Source organism: Lytechinus pictus, chromosome 8 (genome assembly GCF_037042905.1).
Source record: "Lytechinus pictus isolate F3 Inbred chromosome 8, Lp3.0, whole genome shotgun sequence".
NCBI classification, from domain to species: Eukaryota; Metazoa; Echinodermata; class Echinoidea; order Temnopleuroida; family Toxopneustidae; genus Lytechinus; species Lytechinus pictus.
This window is the reverse complement of record NC_087252.1, coordinates 40,375,567-40,396,813: the sequence shown is the minus strand read 5'-3', so window position 1 is coordinate 40,396,813 and position 21,247 is coordinate 40,375,567. Positions and strand designations below refer to the sequence as shown.

At 38.0% G+C, this 21,247-nt stretch overlaps 2 protein-coding genes across 2 annotated transcripts in view; both read left to right on the top strand.

Annotated features, from left to right (window-relative positions):
• Window positions 1-1,611: 1,611 nt before the first annotated feature.
• LOC129266963 (uncharacterized) overlaps window positions 1,612-21,247 on the top strand; it is a 38,283-nt gene continuing 18,647 nt past the window's right edge. The window contains exons 1-4 of the mRNA XM_064104078.1: window positions 1,612-1,838; window positions 7,839-7,981; window positions 16,523-16,585; window positions 16,906-16,962. Coding sequence (XP_063960148.1) covers window positions 16,544-16,585; window positions 16,906-16,962 — 99 coding nt within the window. The 5' untranslated portion in view covers window positions 1,612-1,838; window positions 7,839-7,981; window positions 16,523-16,543. The remainder of the gene's footprint in view (window positions 1,839-7,838; window positions 7,982-16,522; window positions 16,586-16,905; window positions 16,963-21,247) is intronic.
• LOC135155312 (uncharacterized) lies at window positions 4,028-6,073 on the top strand. The gene has a single exon (XM_064104267.1). It carries the CDS (start codon window positions 4,028-4,030, stop codon window positions 6,071-6,073), a length of 2,046 nt encoding a protein of 681 aa, XP_063960337.1.

Sequence of the window (21,247 nt, the reverse complement as noted above, 5' to 3'; positions counted from 1 at the left end):
TATTTTTTCCTTTAAGCAGGAGCTCTTGTTCCTTATACATGAACCTGTCTCAGTGTCATCTTTATCAGGAAATTCAATCGAAAAGTGCCTACCCATTTCCGCATTAGATAAAGACAGATATAATTTCGTTTTTCTCTAAATATATCTCTTAACTCCATGGTCGTTCTATATTCAATATCATGTTATCGAAATTCAAATTAATCCAAGGGGGGGGGGAACCCCCTCAATTACCCACCTCTGAAATATCGAACATATTTTGATTTTCAATCTATTCGGACGAGTGCTACGCAAAAGCTGTAATGTTGACCGGTGTACATAGAGGGTTCAATGACATTTGCTACGGCGACAATTACTCTACTGTAAATTCCATACTAATGGAATGACCAATTTCAACCCTGGATTTAACGCTATGTACCATATTCTCAACCTAAACCTAAATCTAACATAACACCCAATTGCAACCACATAACCCTAACCCTATATCATCGAAGAAATAAGCCCGTAACAATTGTCGCTGGAGCAATTGTCGTGTCACCACATATAGTAAAACACCAGTCATTTTACTCCATTGTTAAACGGTGTTAGTCAAACACGTATTAATGGACGCTTAGTTGAACACATAGAGGGTGTCATTACAGCACCTTTGGTTGCTACTTTGACACTCATTGGTATTATTGTTACGTTCTAAATATAAGGTATAACTTTCCGCCCTTTCACACGGTACCAAAATCGTAATTTGAATGATGATTCCAGTGATAAATAATTCTAATGACGATTTTTAACAAGTGTGAAACCAAACTAGAATCACGACCGCTAATCACAATCACGAATTCAAATTCTACTCCGGAGGTAAATTCCAGTAGAGTTTCACTGAAATTACGGTACGAATTTTACGTGTTAACGGATTGACCTTCAAAACGTCTTTTAAGGGGCGGAGCTTACATGACCTTTCAAGAACTTGGTTTGTTTTTTGCTAAAGATGAATTGCAATCATCATTACAATGACGGTTCAACATTCTCGTGTGAAAAGGCCCTTAGACACCTAGCTTAGGGTATAGGGCCCTTTTTATGGACACCAACCTGGTGTCAGTCTTAACATATCAGTTTTTACAGTGTGTATATTTTGACTGGTGTCCAACACAACGCACTGCAGTACGGTCTCAGTTGTAAAATGTTTCGCACTCATTCACTGTAACAAATATATATTTTCCTTGGAGCTGAGCTGATTGGATAAATACCTGGCCAAGGTCCATATGTCAGTGCGATGTTGTATGATATTCCCCTTTTTCAATAAGTGCAGCAGTGCTTGTCATTTCTTTTCATAATTCCTTCTCACTGAGTGCAATACTAAATTATCATACCCGTATTGGGGCGGTGGCTGCGGAGAACACTAATCATGTTCTTGCTATTACACAGTATTGCACCAAACATGCCAAAAGTTAGCGGCTGCTACTTTACCGAGCGCCATTTTGAAACGTTAAACGGTTTCTGTCTGGTAAGACGCTTTTATAGTGCCATTTGTTGGCCTTGCCACTTGGTTTGCCGAGCAAACCTTTTTCTTTAGATTTTTCCTTTTAGATTTGGCTTTTTGTCTGCCTTGGTCATCCCTGTAGGTTGGCATTGACAGTCGATGTCCTTGACTCCCATCGACTCCGTCGTCCAGAACTCAGTCAGATCCACTGGCTTGGCTAACTGCACGTGCAAGACTTTACTTGGTTCCATCCTCTTATGCGGCAACGTTCCTAGGATCACCCATCCAACAGGTGAATGACGAGCAGCAAAGTTGTGGGTCTCCTTTGACTCACCTCCATGGAACTTGGGATGATCACTGCCAACTAGTAAGTCAATTTCTCCGCCATGCCTGTTTAACATCTTTCGATCAATCTTAAGTTGTTTGGCTGCTGACTGTAGATATTCTTCTGGTACACTGTCTGTGGCACTGATATGAGGCAGGCTAATCACCGTAACTGGCAAGTAATTTCGTCCTCCTAGCTCTTTAACGTTGACCTTGTATTCATTGGTAATTACCTCCTCTTCAACTCCTCCCAGCTTTGATATCACAACAGTGATTTCTTTACCTTCTAGCTTTAACTCGTCTGCAAGTGACTGCTTGATGATTGACACTTGTGCACCACAGTCAAGTAGCATATTACACTTTTTCCAGGTTTTCATTTCAGCCACTTCCACTGTCACCACTGGTAGGAGAGCTTCCTTTGCACCAATACAGGCTACACCAACTTCTCTAACATCTGATGAATTGTGTAGAAGAGGATGATGGTAGTACTTGCACTGTTCTCCATTCAAGCTCTCGGTACAGCGCCGTCGTCTTTTGCAAGTAGACATTCTGTGACCATAGGTAGCCTTTTTCAGACAAGCAAAGCATGCATTATTTTTCTTGACAAGCTGCATTCTCTCCTTGAACGACTTGGATATAAATGACTTGCATTGGTCAGTCCAGTGGGAATCATCTCTACAGAGCCAGCATCTGTCGAACTTCCTTTCCTGGTTATTGGTACTTGGGCTGGACTTCTTGGTCACAAAGTTGATGCTTGTTTTTACTTCACCTCTTACCGGAGCTGCTGATCTCATCATTCCCTTCAACTCTAGGGTGAGGAATTGAAGAAATTTCTCAAATGTTGCAGAAGCTTCACCCAATTATTGATTCCTGAACCAGATCTTTCTATCTTCAGGGGTGAGTTTCTTCTCCATGATAGCCAGCATGTGACTATTATTCATGTCGTTCTCCTTGCCAATTTCTTTGAGCACATTGTAACTTCTGCGTACTATGTTCACAAATTCACAGAAGCGATCATCTTCGGCTGGTTTCAAGGAGCGAAATTTGTTGATGTCATGAATAATTGCGTCTGCAACTAACCTTGGGTCTCCATACACCATATCTAACTGCTCCCAAGCTGCTTTGAAGTCTCGTCCGATTCCTTGAATCATCTGTAGGGGTTTACCTTGCAGACATGATCGCAAGATCATTAGAGCATCTCTTTCATCAAAAACTTCTCCCAGAGCATGTTGAAAGTCAGCTTTGAATATGCAATAATCTCGCACATTTCCGTTAAATGTGGGCATCTTTGGCTTTTCCATTTTGAACATGGATCCCACTCTCTTCTGTACATTTGGTCAACTTTGGGACATGTGCATTTTATTGAGTTCCGTTTTATATAAATCTGTTAAGAGTCAGCGCAATATATAATAAATGTTGTCCTCTTACCCAAGTTGATTGGCAGCAAAACTATTACAGTCTTCACTCGGAAATGTAACCATAGCAGAACAGTGGTGGATCACCGGAGAAAGGAAACTTTCAAGCTCGGAAGTTAGAAGTACCGATAATTGTATAGGTAGATTTTATTCAATCTGCATAATCAGAAAAACAAATGAAAAAACATCATAAGTATGCTGCAAGTGCAAAATACACTTATTTGGTTGACAGTTGACTTCCATCTTGCTGTGCGTTTGATGCTGTTTCATCAGAACTAGCTTCTGAATTATCATCACTTGGCTGTTCATTTGTCATCTGTTTTCGTAGTTTCTGTGTTGAAACGTTTTTCTCTGTCTCTCTACAGTAATCTCTGAAAGAAATCTGATGGCTAAGGAAAGACTGCTGACATTCATCCATCCTTCTTTCTTCCATGTCGTATTCATCTTCATCTCCAATAAGCTCTGAAAATGATTTATGCCTATTCTGCAATTCTTCATAAGCAAGAAGATACCTTTCATAGATCTCCTGCACCTCTGAAATAGGCCGTCTTTCTTCTATCAAGCTCTTCAAGGCATGTCCTATTCTTGTAAGCTTGCCCTTCGCACCTCGGCGTTGGTGGCGTTGACTCTTAAGAATATCAGTCTTGGACACAGGAGCCTCTTTCGCAGTAGATTCATCCATATCTCCTTCATTCCAGATCCCAGATAAAGACGTTACAGCTTCTGATCCGTCTCCCCTCAAGAAATTGAATTTGATGGGAAGCCTGATGTCTACATAAAGTTGGTTGTCACCTTTGGCGACAAGCCCTCCCCGGCAATGGCCCAAATTGCCTTGAGAAGAACAGCTGAAGTAGCAGAGAAAGAAAGTCCTAAAGCAGCACAGATCCTGAAGAAAAGTACATACATGGATGACATTTGTTTCTCGACACCAACTGAGGAAGAAGCCATTCAGCTTACTGATGACATCGACAAAGCTTTGGCTGATGGAGGCTTCCACGTCAAGGGCTGGGTGACTAATAAGAATATAAGACCCAGTAACCAGAACGAGATGGAATTGCTGAATAAGTTGTCCAATGAGAATGTCTTAGGAGTTGTTTGGAACCAAAATAACGATTCATTCTCGTACAAGTTAACCTCGGACAGGTCCAGTAGAGAAGAGAAATCATCCAACAACGAAGGAAAATGGACAAAACGAAAAATCCTGAGCCAAATAGCAAGAGTCTTCGACCCACTTGGATTTGTATCACCCTTCATTGTTCGAGCAAAGATGGGAATGCAAAGGCTTTGGGAGAAGGGATACAAATGGGATGAAAGACTGCCAGAGGAACAACAGAAATGGTGGATAAATTTCTTCAACGAAATGAAAGAGCTGAGCGAGGCTAAACTTGACCGAGGCCTCACGCCGCCAAGAGCTATTGACAATCCAATGTTGTGTGTGTTTTCAGATGCATCGGAGGCTGCCTTCGGGTGCTGCGCTTGGCTTAGGTGGCGGATGGCGGACGGCAGTTTTGCTACAGGATTTGTAGCAGCAGGGTCAGGAGTGGCCCCTTTGGGGAGGCTGACCGTTCCCCGATTGGAGCTACAAGCTGCTCTGATGGCGGCGGGGCTGTTTGTGGCAATAAGGGGGGAGACGGCTTTGAGGTTGCTGGAGGCAGTCTTCATGACAGACGGTCTCATTGCTCTAGCATGGATCCGCAGTCGGTCCAGAATGTGCAGGTCATTCGTCTCATCCAGAGTGGGAGGGATCCGGAGTGCCTCCAGTCCGGAGAGCTGGAGATACGTTCCCGGAAAAATGAACCCTGCTGATAAAATCTCCAGAGGCTTAGCAGTCAGAGATCTGAGTAAAGAATGGGAACATGGTCCTGAATTCCTATTCAAGCCTATAGATAACTGGCCAGAGGACAAATCGCTCCCTGTACAACAAGGTGATGATGACAAGGAGAGGAGAAAGGTAAAGCAAGTTCTACATACAACCTGTTCTGGTATCATTGGCTGTGAGAAGTATTCGTCTTGGAGAAGACTCCTCAGAGTCACAGCTCATGTGCATCGATTTGTCAAGAATATGAAGGCCAGATGCAAGACGAAAGTTGACGAAGGACTGACTAGAGAAGATGGTCCACTCACTGCATCCGAGTTAAGTGTTGCTGAACTGTACTGGATCAAGGAGGTACAGAAACCACTTCATGAACGCTTGAGGTCTGGTGAATTCAAGGTTCTAAGTCCATTTCTCAGTGAAGGTATCATCAGAGTTGGAGGAAGAGTAGATAAGATCAAACGATCGTACATGTATGAAGCAAGACATCCAGCTCTTATCCCTAATGGCCATCATGTAGCTAAGCTTATCACTCGCTACTATCATCAGCAAGGTCATGCGGGAGTAGCTACAACATCAGCTAAAGTCCGGACGAGATACTGGATTCCAGGAGTTCAACGTCTAGCCAAATCTGAGAAGTACAGATGTGTAACATGTCGAGAGATGGAGAAAAGAGCGGAAACTCAGTTTATGTCAGAGCTACCTGCTGAAAGGATGATGCCTTTTACGCCACCATTCTACGCTACATCATGTTACTACTTCGGACCGATACCAGTGAGAATAGGGCGTAACAAGACTGCGAAGTACTATGGCATCATCTTCACATGTCTGAACACCAGATCAGTCCACTTAGAGGTTGCACCTGATTGCTCGACTATGGAGTTCCTGCAGGCTTTACGACGTTTTTTCGCAATCCGTGGCCAACCTTCTTGCTTAATCAGTGACAATGGGAAGCAGTTCGTTGGAGCTGAGAGAGAGCTGCGAGAAATGTTAGAGGGCTGGAGTGCAGATGAGCTAAAGGAGTTCTGTGCTGAGAGGGGCACCGACTAGAGGTTTGTGACGCCATTAGCACCTCATCATAACGGGTGCGCAGAAGCCCTGGTCAAAAGCTGTAAATTAGCATTGAAGAAAGCTATCAAGGATCATTGCCTTTTTCTTTTCGAGTTGTACACATACCTTCAAGAAGTGGCCAATCTAGTTAATCAACGCCCCATCGGGAGGATTCCCACAGACCCAGATGATGATTCTTACCTATGCCCTAATGATATCTTGTTGGGTAGGGCATCTAGCCACGTACCTCAAGGACCTTTCCGTGATACCAAGAATCCCCCGTCACCGAGTCGAATTCGTCCAGAAGATCGTCGATTCATTCTGGAAATCTTGGATTCGTGATGTCTTCCCTTTGCTTGTGCCAAGAAAGAAGTGGAACGTTGACAGACGCAATCTCAGGGTCGACGATGTTGTGATAGTAGCGGATCCAAATGCCATCCGGGGTAAATGGACTTTAGGTCGTATAACTCAAGTGTACCCTGGAGATGACGGGAAGGTCAGATCAGTCAAAGTCAAAACTAAAGACTCTGAATATAAGAGACCCATCACGAAGATAGTAGTTATATACCCTTCGGAAGGTTATGTAGAGGAATAAGATGTTCATGACATATGTATACTTACTTCTTTTCTGGCGGGGGAGGATGGTTTGCCGAGCAAACCTTTTTCTTAAGATTTTTCCTTTTAGATTTGGCTTTTTAAATCGACCGCATGAGATCAGCGCACTTGCCGAAAGCAAGTGAAGAAAACGTGAAGGTTTCTCTTCGACGATATGTCAGAATAACCATAAATTACCCCAAACTGAAGCAGTTAGAATGCCGAACAAGAAGTAAGTTTGCATAATTAATACTCATTGTATCTGTTTATGTCTTAGAAAGAATGATATTTTGTTTAGTTAATGTAAAAAAAGGGGAATTATTTTTGGTTCATTTCATAGAAAGTCAAGGTCAATTTAGCGTAAGAGTGCTTACGTGTCAATGAAAGTAAATTGGGCAAATTATGCTAATGAGTATAGTAGCGTAAAGACGTAGAGGGCGTAAGAGATGTAAACAAACCGTATTTGGTGAATGGATGTTAGTTTATTACAGATTCTGATATTGAAGGTTTAGATAAAGAAGTCTTATGACCTATCAGGAGAAATTGACCTTTTAGGCTTTAGCTTAAAGTGAGGAATGAATATATAAACATTTTGCATTAATTCATAAACCATGATGGTGATGTAGCTGGCAGTTTATGTGCAAAGCATGAGGATAATTTTAGTTGTAGCTTATCAGCTCTCATAGGATTTTATAAAGACAAAACCATTTAAGACTTTGAGAGCAAATGATATAAGGCGATACTTTACATAAAATAAGCCCTATTTTACTGCTTATCAGACTAATGAATAATTATACGAGTCAGCAGAGGTATTTAATTCTTTTGAAGAATGTTTACATTTAATATTTAGACGAAAGGTACTATTTCTTTTAAGAGAGTTTCGGTACACAAATAATTAGTCAATGAAGACTTGATTTCAGTTTGAAAAAATTTATTTCTAAATGACAATATAGTGAGGAGTTATGATAAGGTGTTACATATAAACATAATTCAGTTTAAATACATAGAATAGCTGTCATAAAGATCAAGGCATGAATGTTGAACGATAATTAGATTCAGTTAATCGAACCGTACAACAAACGAGTCAAATAATGTTTTTTGACAAAATAAGTGTATTTTGCACTTGCAGCATACTTATGATGTTTTTTCATTTGTTTTTCTGATTATGCAGATTGAATAAAATCTACCTATACAATTATCGGTACTTCTAACTTCCGAGCTTGAAAGTTTCCTTTCTCCGGTGATCCACCACTGTTCTGCTATGGTTACATTTCCGAGTGAAGACTGTAATAGTTTTGCTGCCAATCAACTTGGGTAAGAGGACAACATTTATTATATATTGCGCTGACTCTTAACATATTTATATAAAACGGAACTCAATAAAATGCACATGTCCCAAAGTTGCCTATTCAAATTAAACTCTCAGTTTTCATACATTTCAGTTTTGCAGAGTGGGGCAGGCCATTAAGCTGCAATTAAAACTGCTTTCCTATAGAAAGCAAAGAAGATCATGGTGATATAGGTGTCCATAATTGAGGGATGTTTGACATAATTTAAAAGACTCAATGTTTTATGAAAAATGTGTATGATTTAATGATTCAATCTTGACGATATGTATAGTGCAAGGGTTAGCTAATGCTACGGTCACATTTCCCCTACGGCGATTCGAAAACGGCCGTTTTATTTTTTAAACAAACCACTCATGGTACAAAATATGTTGAAATTGCCTTTTTTCGCCTCGCCGTAATACCTCGGTCAAATTTGACCGAGGTATTAGCCTTAAATTGTTGTGCTCACTCTAAACGTAAGGACAGGGAACACCCCAACACCACATAAATCCAAAAGATTTAGATCAAAGTACAGTACAGTTCATAGATCACTTTTTAATTATGTTAGAACTCTGCCTAGGGACACCGTAGAAACTCTTTTCCTCTTTGAAGTTGAAGACGTTTTCTTGTAGATAAGCACATATTTTTGGTGAGAAATTAGAACCTCGTATCTCAATTTTTTAAAGGAAATCATTTTTATAAAGCTCACAAACTTCTGTTTTAGAGTTCTAAAGATATAGGCCTTAGTGGTATACTTCTTTTTATATACATTTTTATACTTATATTTTTTTCTCAATTAGTTGAAAATCTATGAAAACTGTGTCAAGTGATAATAGTTAATTAATATATTGCTGCTGTATAATGATATATTGTTAAAGACTCTAAGAACACTGAGTAAAAATTTACCCAATATTGGGTTAAAAGAGAAGAAGCATGATTGATGGGTATTTTTTTTTACAAAATATATTTTACCCAACCAACATGCATGTTTCCAATTTACCCAATACTGGGTAAACCCTTCTTAGAGTGAAATTATTTGATGTTATTGTATATATTATATATATAAAAAAGGTAATGATCATTGTTAGTGATCAGTAAAATTTTGAGAGAGACAAGTGTTAGCTTTATTGAAGAATAAGTCAGTTGCTTAACTATGTTTATTGTTTAAATTGAGTAGAACGTGCATCTGATCACTAGTTGCATATCATGTGAATTAATCACAGCGGGGAAATTGCATTATAATAGGCAGCATTCATATCGCGCTTAATACAAATGATTCTAAGCGCTCCATACTATTACCCCGGCTCTATAATGACATGTGCTCGTTTAAAGCCATTGCAGTTTGAAATCCCATCGAGGCAACAAGTCTTAGCTTTCGCTTCAGAAATTCAGAAATTTGTCCGTCTATCCAACAATAAGTGCCATAGAGACGGGAAAGAGAAGAGGACAAAGGTCTTAGTAGACCTCTCGATTGAAAGTTTTTAGTTTAGTTGGAGGCGGAACTAGAAAATAAAACAAAATACAGCATCTATTCGGCCAGCCGGAAACGCGGTAGACTGAGATGGAGGACAAGATCTAGACCAGCTGATACGGGCTTCACGCGCTAACCCCCGCCGCATGGCCGCACAGCGGGGAGACAGACGCAGGCCGTTGGTTCCAACCCGCCGGTGACGTGGTAGGGAAAACATCCACGCCACGGCTTCTTCCACAAATAACAGGTAATGTCCTCAGGTTTACAATGCCCAATGTTGTTACCTCTTCTCATCCCTTATAAGCTCTACAGGGTGCCAGTTTTCGGGCAAAAGTCTGAGTTCAGGCTCTGGCCATTTATTTTCAGGCCGTAGTTATACTACCTTACAAAATATTGTATTCTAAGTGATTTTTCAGGCTCTCTGATCAATTCTCACTGGCATCCCTAGCTACACGAATGGAGGCAACCATTTGCATGATTTGTTTTCTCACACGTACGGCCACACAATAGATAATAAATAACCTATAAACTAACATGAAATTCTTTTTACTTTACTTTAGTTCACTAACTTTGGGTTGATTTCATGAAATTCATCCCTTGGCCGTAACGTTAGAATTCCTTTTCAATGATAAAACCCTCAGCACCCGTTAATTTCCATGTGACATAGGGATTTTGATAAAGAAAGCTGTATTTTTAGACCGTCACATGAAGTGCCTGTTATTCAATATTTTCCACCGTTTTTAGTTGGTTTTATCGGTCTGGACTGGGCCTATTTTTTTGCATGTATTATGTGGTCGTTGGCCGAAGTGAATGGCCGAGGTGGAGGCGGAGCTAATTTTTTTAGTTTTTAGGAACATATCTCAAATACAATCATGTAAAGGGCCTATCCAGACCTAATATTGGTATCAAATTCAAAGGGATAACACGCTCTATCAAATTTTCAGTTTAAGTCACTGTTACAAATGCTGAGCGTCATTTAGCAAATACTTAGGTCAAACTCATACATTTTGTGCATAAAGGTACCATAGCTTTAAAACCAGTTGGATATTCAATTGGAAGTCAGTATATTCAATGATGATGTTAATTTTATCTATGGGGCCAAGTGTCAGAGTTGATCTTATCCCCCCCCCCCCCGGCCATTGCAAAACACCAAAGGTGTGAGAAAATGATATTATTAACGATGATAGCATTATGATATCGACAATAAGACAAACTAAAATAAACAGATTAATGAAATAATTATATTGGCTTATATACCGCTTAAGACTTGGGTCTCTTATGAGGAGTCTAAGTGATATGTAGTAAGGTAGCAAAATCACCCTGGCTTTTGCAGAGCGATTGTTATGCGCTCTGTGTATTGATGAATACATGTAGATTCTTACCAGGTGCTTTATTAGCCTCACCTGGGTTTGGTGCAGCTCAGCATTTCCTGCTGAGAAGGGGCACGGAATGGTTTGAATTGTGCCACATCCGCAGATTGCAGGGTGGAAGTCATGACCACTAGACCAGGATGCCCCCACCCAGGCGAACATGAGACAATGAAGCCTTTGGAGTTTTAGAAATAATGATGAATATATGATAGTTAAAAAAAAGAAAAAAAAAAAGATTTCTACGGTTAGATTGACTAATAAATAAGAAAAAAAAAAGTTTAATAGGACACAAAAGTAATAGGGGCACTACTCCTGTCACTCTCTCCATTGGGGGCATGTGAGCACACCGGACACGTCCTCATGTGTATTTACTGGACTTCATGTACATGTCAGATCAAAAATTGCTCGCAAACACTATTTCATCATTAACAAAGTCAGGGAACGAATGGTGCTATCAGCTAGTAGTCGCAGATAGTTATTACTTTGATTAAGCTGGCAACAGTGAGTTTGGATGCTTATTATGGCTGAAAGGAATTGTGAAACGGGGGCGGGGGGATGAGTAGGATTAAAAAAATAATAATAATAAATAATGCAATACAAAAGGTATTGTCTCCTGCACCAAGAATTTGCCAATTGCAATTGTCGGGAATGATATAGAGGATATCTCGAATATGAGCTTTCATAAAGTGTTATGTAATGAAGTTGAGCAGTAGGTTTGAAAATTGTCTGTGTTCACAGCTCACACATAGTAAAGCTCCATAAATTCGATTGGTTGAATTTATTGGTCATTGTTTAGATTTATATACATTGTCAGGTAATCACTAGAATATCTCTGGCTCGAAGCATTGTTTGCGATAGCTGGCCACCCCTTTTATGCAAAGAGAGGTTTTTACTCAGGATTTGATTGCACAAACATTGATCAAATTCATAGTCATTTCACAGTGCTGTATACACATGTATACACATTTCCAGTTTTGTTCCACACACTGAATTGTTTTACGATTCATATTAAGTAATGTAATGTGCACCGGGATGTTTATCATCGCTGAGATTGTTATGGAACATACTGATGGCATATGTCACACAATGTGAATGGGCAATACAAAATATAAAAAAAAAAAGAACAAAAAAAGAACAAACTAAAACTAAACAGGCAACAGGCAACCACAATACGCTCACATGTATAGGTGCTTGTAGATACAGATAATGTACATATGTACACAAATTGATATGTAATTTTTGTAGTTTAGTAGGGTGGTGTAGAAATGAAATCAGAGATGGCATTTTGCTGGGCCAATGTGATTATTATTTCTTTCTTTGGTTTTATTATGCCGAATTTTCACTATTTCCACATTCATATATTCATGTGCCCCTTAGGACCCTTGCACTTATTTGACTTTGCTAAGGGATTTGATATTAGCAATTCATATGTAATTATATGATTATATAGGGGGCAACTAGGGTGCGAGTCGACATCTGAACATGTTTTTACGCAAAATCTAATATGATGATATATTGGGCTAATACCCAGTGAATGCTAGCATAATTCACCATTTCCTTTTGTCTTTTTCTCTCTCTTGTTGCGGTCGTGTAAACGTTTGGGGGTCTATGCCCCACCCCACCCCAGCCATAGGCCAGTTACAAGACGACCGCACTTCGTTGCTGGGGATGGAGTTACTTGGAGACTAGATGAGAGGGCAGCTGATCGCTGGTAGCTGGCATGCCATAGGGTACTCAAGGACACAGGCATGTTGGTGTCAGACTTGAGGACATGCAGAGACCCACAACAAGCTGCATGGACTGTTCCCGCATATGAGAAAGAGGCCAGCACCAGTCATGGATGTTCTCTCAACCCTGATTGAACACAGTGGTCAGAAAAACCTCTCTGCTGTACTCAAGATCATCATGGAATGGACCCCCCCCCCCCCAGGAGATCAGAGCATGGCTCACATCTTGATACTATAGGGTGTCTGTCATTATGAAGAGAGCTACCCAGAAATCGAATTGGGGGGGGGGTAGAATGGCTAAATAATAAGAATTACAACTAGAATGGTGTTGTAGATGGCAAATCATAGTTAAGCACTAATATAATTGGGGGGCTAGTCTGATCCTCTGAGAATTGGACCCATTAGCCATGGGTCGGGACGGTAATCATCCAATTTGAATTTGTATCTTTAGCCGAAATGTCACACTTTTTATTGATTGATGAAATTCGGAATTGGTGGTTTTGGGGAGTGTCCCATCAACAGTGCGGTCCAAATGTGGTCCAATTTAACAACTTTTCTTGAGTAAGCTTAGCTATAAGAAACCTCATTTACTTTGACTACAAATAGATAAACAGGATTTTGTCGGATGAAACGTCCGACATGGCCTTTCATGAGACATTCCTTGAGGTACCCATTTCAATAAAATGGCTGTTCTATAACCCAACTTGCCATCCACAGAACCAACCATAACTCTCGCAAGAGATGGCATTTATTTGTTTGAATAAAGGTCAGATATCATAATTTGGATCTCTGTAAGGCCTCGAATATGGTCATAGAATTGGTATACGTGTATCATGGTTCAGGATAGAGATCATTTGCAAAATACACGAGTGCAATATAATGAATCCAATTATTCACCGGGTAGGACAGTGGTCTGTGGTTCGGTGGTGGAGCAAGTCTCGGTCGCACCTACCATAACGCAGGTGGGCCATAAGGGAATTTCTCCAGCATAACCACTCCAAGTGAGGAGGCACTGCCATTGCGTCCTGTTGGTTTTTGCCCTTATCTCCTCCGTGCCCCAGTGCCACGTGTCCTCCCATTGCGGCGGACATTTGTCCGCCGATTCCCCACTTTCCATGTTATTGGGGATGCACCTAGGGTGATTACCACCCTATCCTAGGATAAATCAAGCAAATATGTCTTAGCCCAAATGTCCACTAACCACTGGATATTACCAGTGAAAAAAAAAATGGAAACAAAAACAGAATCAGAAGTTGCAAGGCGCGGCTGTCCCTGTGGTGACATGCATAATTTAAAAAGGAAAAAAAAAAGTGGACTTCTACTAAGACAGGAGAACAAAATACACTATTTTTGGACATACCCTTTGAGAGGATACTGATTTTCCTGGAAGAATTTTGCTCCTAAAGGCTGCATGAAGACGATTGTGAATAGTGTGTTAAGCCTTTTCCAAGCTATTTTGTTCAGTTCCTCCAAATTTACTACATGTATTTAATCCTGAGATTATTGTATCAGGTGGATTTTGTTTATGTTAACTTAGATGGAATGTTCTCTTACAAGCCGTTTACATTCATGCATAGGGCACTCCTGTAAATTTATGTTTTGATACGGGGAGCTGGAAATAAGCAGCTCCATGCCAATACATAACATTGGGCAGCTTTATTTGCAAACATGACAAACTGATGTATGCCTCCAATTCCTGTAACATCCAAAGGGGCAAAAAAAAAAAAAAAAAAAAAGATCACCAATATTAATATCAAAGTATATGCTCCAAAGATGTTGATTACCAAGATTTAGGGGAAATACCTGTGGGAACTACTATCCTGCGGGTGGGTCAACTGATCAACAGCCCCAGGGAGGAGTTACTACCCTCCTGGTGTTCACGTGACCATATCTTTCAGTATGCCACAGTTCTAATGCATATGTAGTCTTTTGTTATGTCTCACGACATTATTCAGATTGTGTTGATGTTCATTACCTTTTATGTTATTTAGGCATATTGCCTATGTGTTTTGATGCCTCGTATGGAATTAAATGACAAGCAATGATATTCTTGTGAGATTTAAGTCTATGGTTGGGAGGTTGGGCATAATTATGTCGGCATGGTTGGGAGGTTGGGAGAGACATTGAGTCCTTGAGCTCTATGATGCAAATAAGGAGCATGGAAAATGTTTAGGAAATTTTGTGTATCAGGATTTATGATGTTCCTGTGAGACACCACGGTTGGGAGGCTGGGCAGAATTATGTCTGCATGGTTGTGAAGTTTGGAGCGACATTGAGTTTTGAGTCTCTTTGGTGGAATTAAGAGCATGGAAAATAAATAGGAAATTTTGTGTTTCACGACTTATGATATTCTTGTGAGATTTTAATGTATGGTTGGGAGGTTGGGCAGAATTATGTCAGCATGGTTGGGAGGTTGGATGAGAAATTGAGTCCTTGAGCTCTATGATGCAAATAAGGAGCACAGAAAATGTTTAGGAAATTTTGTGTATCAAGATGTATAATGTTTCTGTGGGACGTTACATTATCAGAGCTGCCAAGTATTACTGATTTTCCGTATTTAGTACTGAAAATAGAGAAGAATACTGATGGTTTCATGCAAAATACTGATTTCTTAAGTTTCAGTTTATGTGTTGTCCTATGGTATTCCTGTGAAAATACTAATTTCCTCACCACAATAATGATTTTCAGCCTTGAAAATACAGTACTGAAGTGTTCTTGTTCAGGTTGGCAGCTCTGCATTATGGTTGGGAGGCTGGGCAGAATTGTGTCATCATGGCTGTGAGAGACTTTGAGCCCTTGAGCTCTATGAGGGAAATTAGGAGTATGGAAAATGTTTAGGAAATTTTGTGTATCACGATTTATGATGCTCCTGTGAGACATCACCTAATGGTTGGGAGGTTGGGGTGAATTACGTCAGCATGGTTTGGAGGTTGGGAGAGACATTGAGTCCTTGAGCTCTATGATGCGAATTAGCTACATGGAAAATGTTTAGGAAATTTTGTCTATCAAGATTTATGATACTCCTGTGAAACAGGACATGGTTGGGAGGTTGGGAAGAATTATGTCAGCATTGGTTGGGAGGTTGGGAGAGATATTGATTTTATGTTGGTAATTAGGAGCACAGGAAATCTGAACGTAGATCTTTGGCCTGCATAAGGTTGGAAGGTTGGGCGGGCAATTACAGCGTTTATCAAGAAAGCGTGCACAGATAGTTGCGGATGCAACCATAGTAAGGATATATAGATATACATGTTATATGTATTTTCAGACTTAATGAAGCATATTACATAATGTGGCTAATTTTGGTTGTTACACTTAAATGGTAAGGAGCATGAAAGGATAGCCTTATACAATATATAGAAGGTTTGTGTTCAGAAACAAATTGTTTGAAACCTGACAGATCACCAATATTAATATCAAAGTATATGCTCCAAAGATGTTGATTACCAAGATTTAGGGGATATACCCGTGGGAACTACTATCCTGCGGGTGGGTCACGAGATCAACAGCCCCAGGGAGGAGTTACTACCCTCCTGGTGTTTACGTGACCATATCTTTCAGTATGCCACAGTTCTAATGCATATGTAGTCTTTTGTTATGTCTCACGACATTATTCAGATTGTGTTGATGTTCATTTCCTTTTATGTTATTTAGGCATATTGCCTATGTGTTTTGATGCCTCGTATGGAATTAAATGGCAAGCAATGGCAAATTATTTGTACACTTGTTTTTTTTCTCAAAATTAATGTCAAGTGAATAAATATAATTACTAAATTCAAATTCACCTTCGTACAGTCATGTACATAAAATATGAGGCCGTCCTCAAACGAAAATAATGTTTCATCGACAACAATTTCTTAGCCCTTTCAAAAGACATCAAAAAAGATGTACAGGATGTAAAATTAAGGGAATTAAAACAAAAATCATCAACTACACTTCTATTTCCATTTTTTATGAAGAATACCAATTGCATAGCAGAGATGGCCGACGATCGAACAGAGGATTCTACGTTGCTAAATAAGGTATAAAGATATTAATATTACTGCAATATCGTGTATCAACCCCCTTGGTTAAAACAAAGAACATTTTGAGTTTAGGATACAAAGCGTCAAAATAATATCAATAAAAAACATATGAAGTAATCGAATTTGGGGGTTATGGATTTAGCTTGTGTTCAGACTGATATTTTTCCTGTCCCCGCATGTGGAGGATAACAGTACAAATGTAAATAAAGATGTTTAGCGCTTCGATAATTCATTACAGATTTTCTTTAGCCCTTCCTTGCTGCGTAAGATATATAACGCATATCTTAATTTCTTATATTATTTAAATTCCTTTTCAGTTGAAAGAGGTAAAGATATTCGACAAGCCATCGAGGGAAATGATTGGTCCATCAAAGGTATGTGTGTCAATACAATTTCAACCATGTATTCTTTGCCATCAAGAAAAAAAACAGATGTGGGTAGGACGAATCCCTAAGAGTAAGAATTCTAGTTTGTTGATGGAATCTCAATAATATTATGCTAATGCAGGCGTATATAGGCAAATAGTGCATGATTATGAACCAAAAATTAGATCTATTTACTCATTGTATATACATACTATTCATTTGTATCTGTAGTTTAATATGGCAACAATCATTTATCATGTATCGTGCTTGAATGAAAAGATTACATGATAATGTGGTTTTCGTAAATACCAATTTGGTTTCATCATGGCCATAGCAACTAGAAATTGAAATATTTAATTATGTAACAAAATAAACAACACAATGTGTTCTTCATGTACATTTGACAATTCTAAGAGAGATATTAGACAATCATGTTTATGTTCGGACTGATTAATGGCAGTAATATATAGGCCACGAATGGGCACCAAAATAAATTACATAGGAACTAGTGTAGGGTTCCATCCAACGGTAACTACCATCATATTCTACATACTTATTTTTCCATTCCGGCTCCCACACGCCACTCCTCAAGGCTTGGTGCGCCACAAGTGGATCGCGTGTTACGGTCTTAAACTGTAAACTCTTGCTGTAGTGTAACTCGCTCGTGTCCAGTGTTAGTCCAGATTGGACCTTGTTGTTTGGAATTGCTTTTTCCCAAAGCTAACATAGAGGGCACATGTCTCCCAATCTCTAATCAGCGCCAATCCACTCATCTTCCCTCCCCAACAAGGTCCAGTACAAAACTTTGCTGTACCAGAAAAGCTAGGCATCAATCAAACAAGTTACACGGTAGGGGGTCAGGTGCCCTAGTCTCACACACCAAACAAGACACAGTTTTACCCGAAACAACTTCACCTCAAACAGGGTGAAAAATGCAAAGTTGTGTTGTTGTTTTTTACACTGTAAATATAAGGCTCCGTGTTCATGCACTTAAAAATATCTATTCAGCGCCTTCCTCTCTCGCCAAATGATTCCACCCATGAACCAAGTATCAAAGTTTGAATAAGTAGACTACACCAGTCACAAGGAGGCAACAGCTGGTAAACATCTCTGGCTCAGGCAGCATCAACAGATCCTGGCCCCCACCCCCATCGTGGTCAATGGGCAGTGGAGGGTCAGGGGAAACCAGACCAGTGGCCTACAGTATACGACTAGTCTCTTGTACCAAACTTTTGCCTCCACTCAAATACAAGTTTACCCCCAAGGACGATGAAAATACACAGATGTGACCGATGTTCTACAGAAAAGACATATACCGCCATGATAATTTGATATTCAAATTATGTTCTATTGAAATGTTTTTTCTCTTACCCAATGATTTCATCCGTGGAATAAGTATTACACTTTATAAGACTAGACTACGAAAACCAGGACCCTGTTGCTTCCATGAAATGACCTCCTGACCTCCATGATAAGGGGCATTCAGTGGTTTTTGTATATGGAGCTATATATAGCTCCATGGTTGTGACATGGTTTGTTATGCATGTGTATTCCATACTATGGACATCAATGTCCATATCCAGCTAACTATAATAACATTCATGAAAGATCCTAGAAATGCTTTCAAAAGAAATTTTTAAGAACATTTGTATAACATTAATGAAACAATATTCCCCTGATGTTAAACATGAAATAAACATTAATATTATGATGCCAAGCAGATATATTTTCCTAAATGTTACATAGATCTTTACCCATGCATAGTTCAATGAAAAAAAAATTCTTAAGACACAAATAATATTTTTCTAACGTTTTTATAATGTTAAATAATTAATGTGAATATTTTTTTTTCAAACGTTCGATGTCATGACCATGATGATGATACAAAAGTCATGAATGTTTGTTTTCAAAATATTTCGACAAAACATTTTTGATAATGTTATGATTTTCTTAATATTAGATACATGATAATTTTGCCATTTTTGCATATTGAATTAACATTTTGATAGGAACACAATAACATTTTATTGACATCTACATGTACATGAATTGGATGTAAAAATAGCATTTTGAAAATGTTGTTAGAATACTTGAAATGAAATGATCGATATGAAATATGGTTTTACAACATCTTAACAAAGCATTCTTGAAAAATGTATTCAAGTGCTTTCTAAAATGTTAACTTTAAAAAATATATTAGAAACATCCTGATAATTTTAACATAAATTGTTGAGAAACAAAACAGATATACAATTGTATAATGTTATATACATGTACGTACATTGGATGTGATAATAAATGGTATGAAACTATATGTTTATGTATCATTTTGAAAAAAAAAAATTCCTAATATTTTTCAAAAGCGTTAATTAAATGTATCATTAACATGTTTTTCAATGTTTTATGATGATATGAATATAATTTTTTTTATAATACTACTAACATTTTTGTAAGGATATACATTTGATGTAAAATAAACATTTTAAAAATGTTGTAAGAATATTATGACAATAACATCAACGTTCAACAAAACATTTTTGAAATAAAATTTCCAAAAATATTTAAAAATGTATTAGAAACATCCTTATTTTAGTAGTATAATTTTAACATTTTTTGTATTTTGCTGACATTTTGAGAAAGTTATTGGGATCTATTTTTAACTCATCCGGCCCGAAGGGCTAGATGAGCTTATGCCGTGGCGTGGCGTCCGTCCACAATTTCAAAATGCTTCTTCTTCGCCATTTCAAGTCCGATTTCAATTCTGTTTGCTTTATATGATAGCACTAGGTAGGGGATTCAAAACTTCTACATAGAATTTTGAAACTCATTAAACTATGCTAATTTATGCGCATTTTTTCACAAAAAATGTTTCTCCTTCGTTATTTGTTGACCTATTTCGGCTTCCTTTTGGTAGCACTTCATGAGGTTCACCAAATTTCTACACAGAATTTTGAAATTTTGACTAGGAAAAATTATATGCTAATTTATGCGAAATTTATTCATAAATCAACAGGAAATGCGTCTTCTTATTTGTTGACCGATTTTGATTTATTTTTCCATCTGGTAGATCTGCATGAGGTTCACCAAACCTGTACATCATTTGTTGATCAATTTTAATTTCCTTTGCTTAATATGATCGCTTTAGGTGGTGATACAAAATTTCAACACAGAATTTTGACTCATTAAATATGCTAATTTATTTATATATTTTCAAAACTAAAAAAAAAAACTTATTTATTTGTTGATTGTTTTTGTTCCATCTGAGAGCTAGATGAGGTTCACCAAGGTTCTACACAGAGTTTAGAAATTTTGACTAGAAAATTATTTATGCTAATTTATATAAAATTTATTCATAGATCACAAAAAAGCTTCTCTGTAATTTCTTCATCAATTTCAATTCTATATCCTCAATTTATGTCACCAATATAATTCACTACAGTGACGTCAACTGGGCTGAATTAAAAATTGTGTTAAATATCGTTGCGAGATGCTGGGTGAGCTCCACATCATTGATGTGCTAGTTTTAAAATGTTGTAATACTAGTATCATATCAATGACATCAAACGTTCTTAGAATGTCATAACTGAAACTGCTTTATAGTATTTTCACTAAAAAGAGAGAGAAAATATTGTTTTAATACATATTTATGATATAACATCATCTGATCATTTAAGAAATAAATTCATTTTACTATCATCGTTTTTATAATATTATACATTATGTGAAAAAAATATATGTTGGTAGAATATGACAATAACATAAAACATCATTCTCGAAATGTTATGATTATAATTATGCTTCTCAAATATATTTAACAAAACTTATTTTTAGAAATGCTTTTCCAATGTTTAAAAAAAATGTTTGAAAAATTAATCAGAAACATCCTAATTTTGACATTTTTATGATATAATTTTTAAAGGACAAGTCCACCCCAGAAAATAAAAAACTTTCCCACAAAAGTATGATAATATATATTTTTTTAAATAACTAAACATTTTTGAAAAAAAGTTTTCTAATGTTTTCCTGAAGTACTAATGAATTGTACAACAAACATTCATATTTTGATGTTTTTATGATATCATAATTTTAAGAAACAAAATAACATTTTACTATAATATCTCTAAAATTACGGTAAATAGATGTAAAAAATACTATCTTAAAACTTTGGTAAAATTTAATGATAATAGCATTAAAGGTTCTATAAAAGTCGCATACATTCGTAATTCCGAAGCTTCGTTATTCCGAAGGTTCGGATATTCCGAAGGTTCGTTATTCCGAAGGTTCGTAATTCCGA

Bases quoted from the DNA above. Each gene is read 5' to 3' on its own strand.
- LOC135155312 (XM_064104267.1), top strand. From the start codon at position 4,028: ATGGCCCAAATTGCCTTGAGAAGAACAGCTGAAGTAGCAGAGAAAGAA.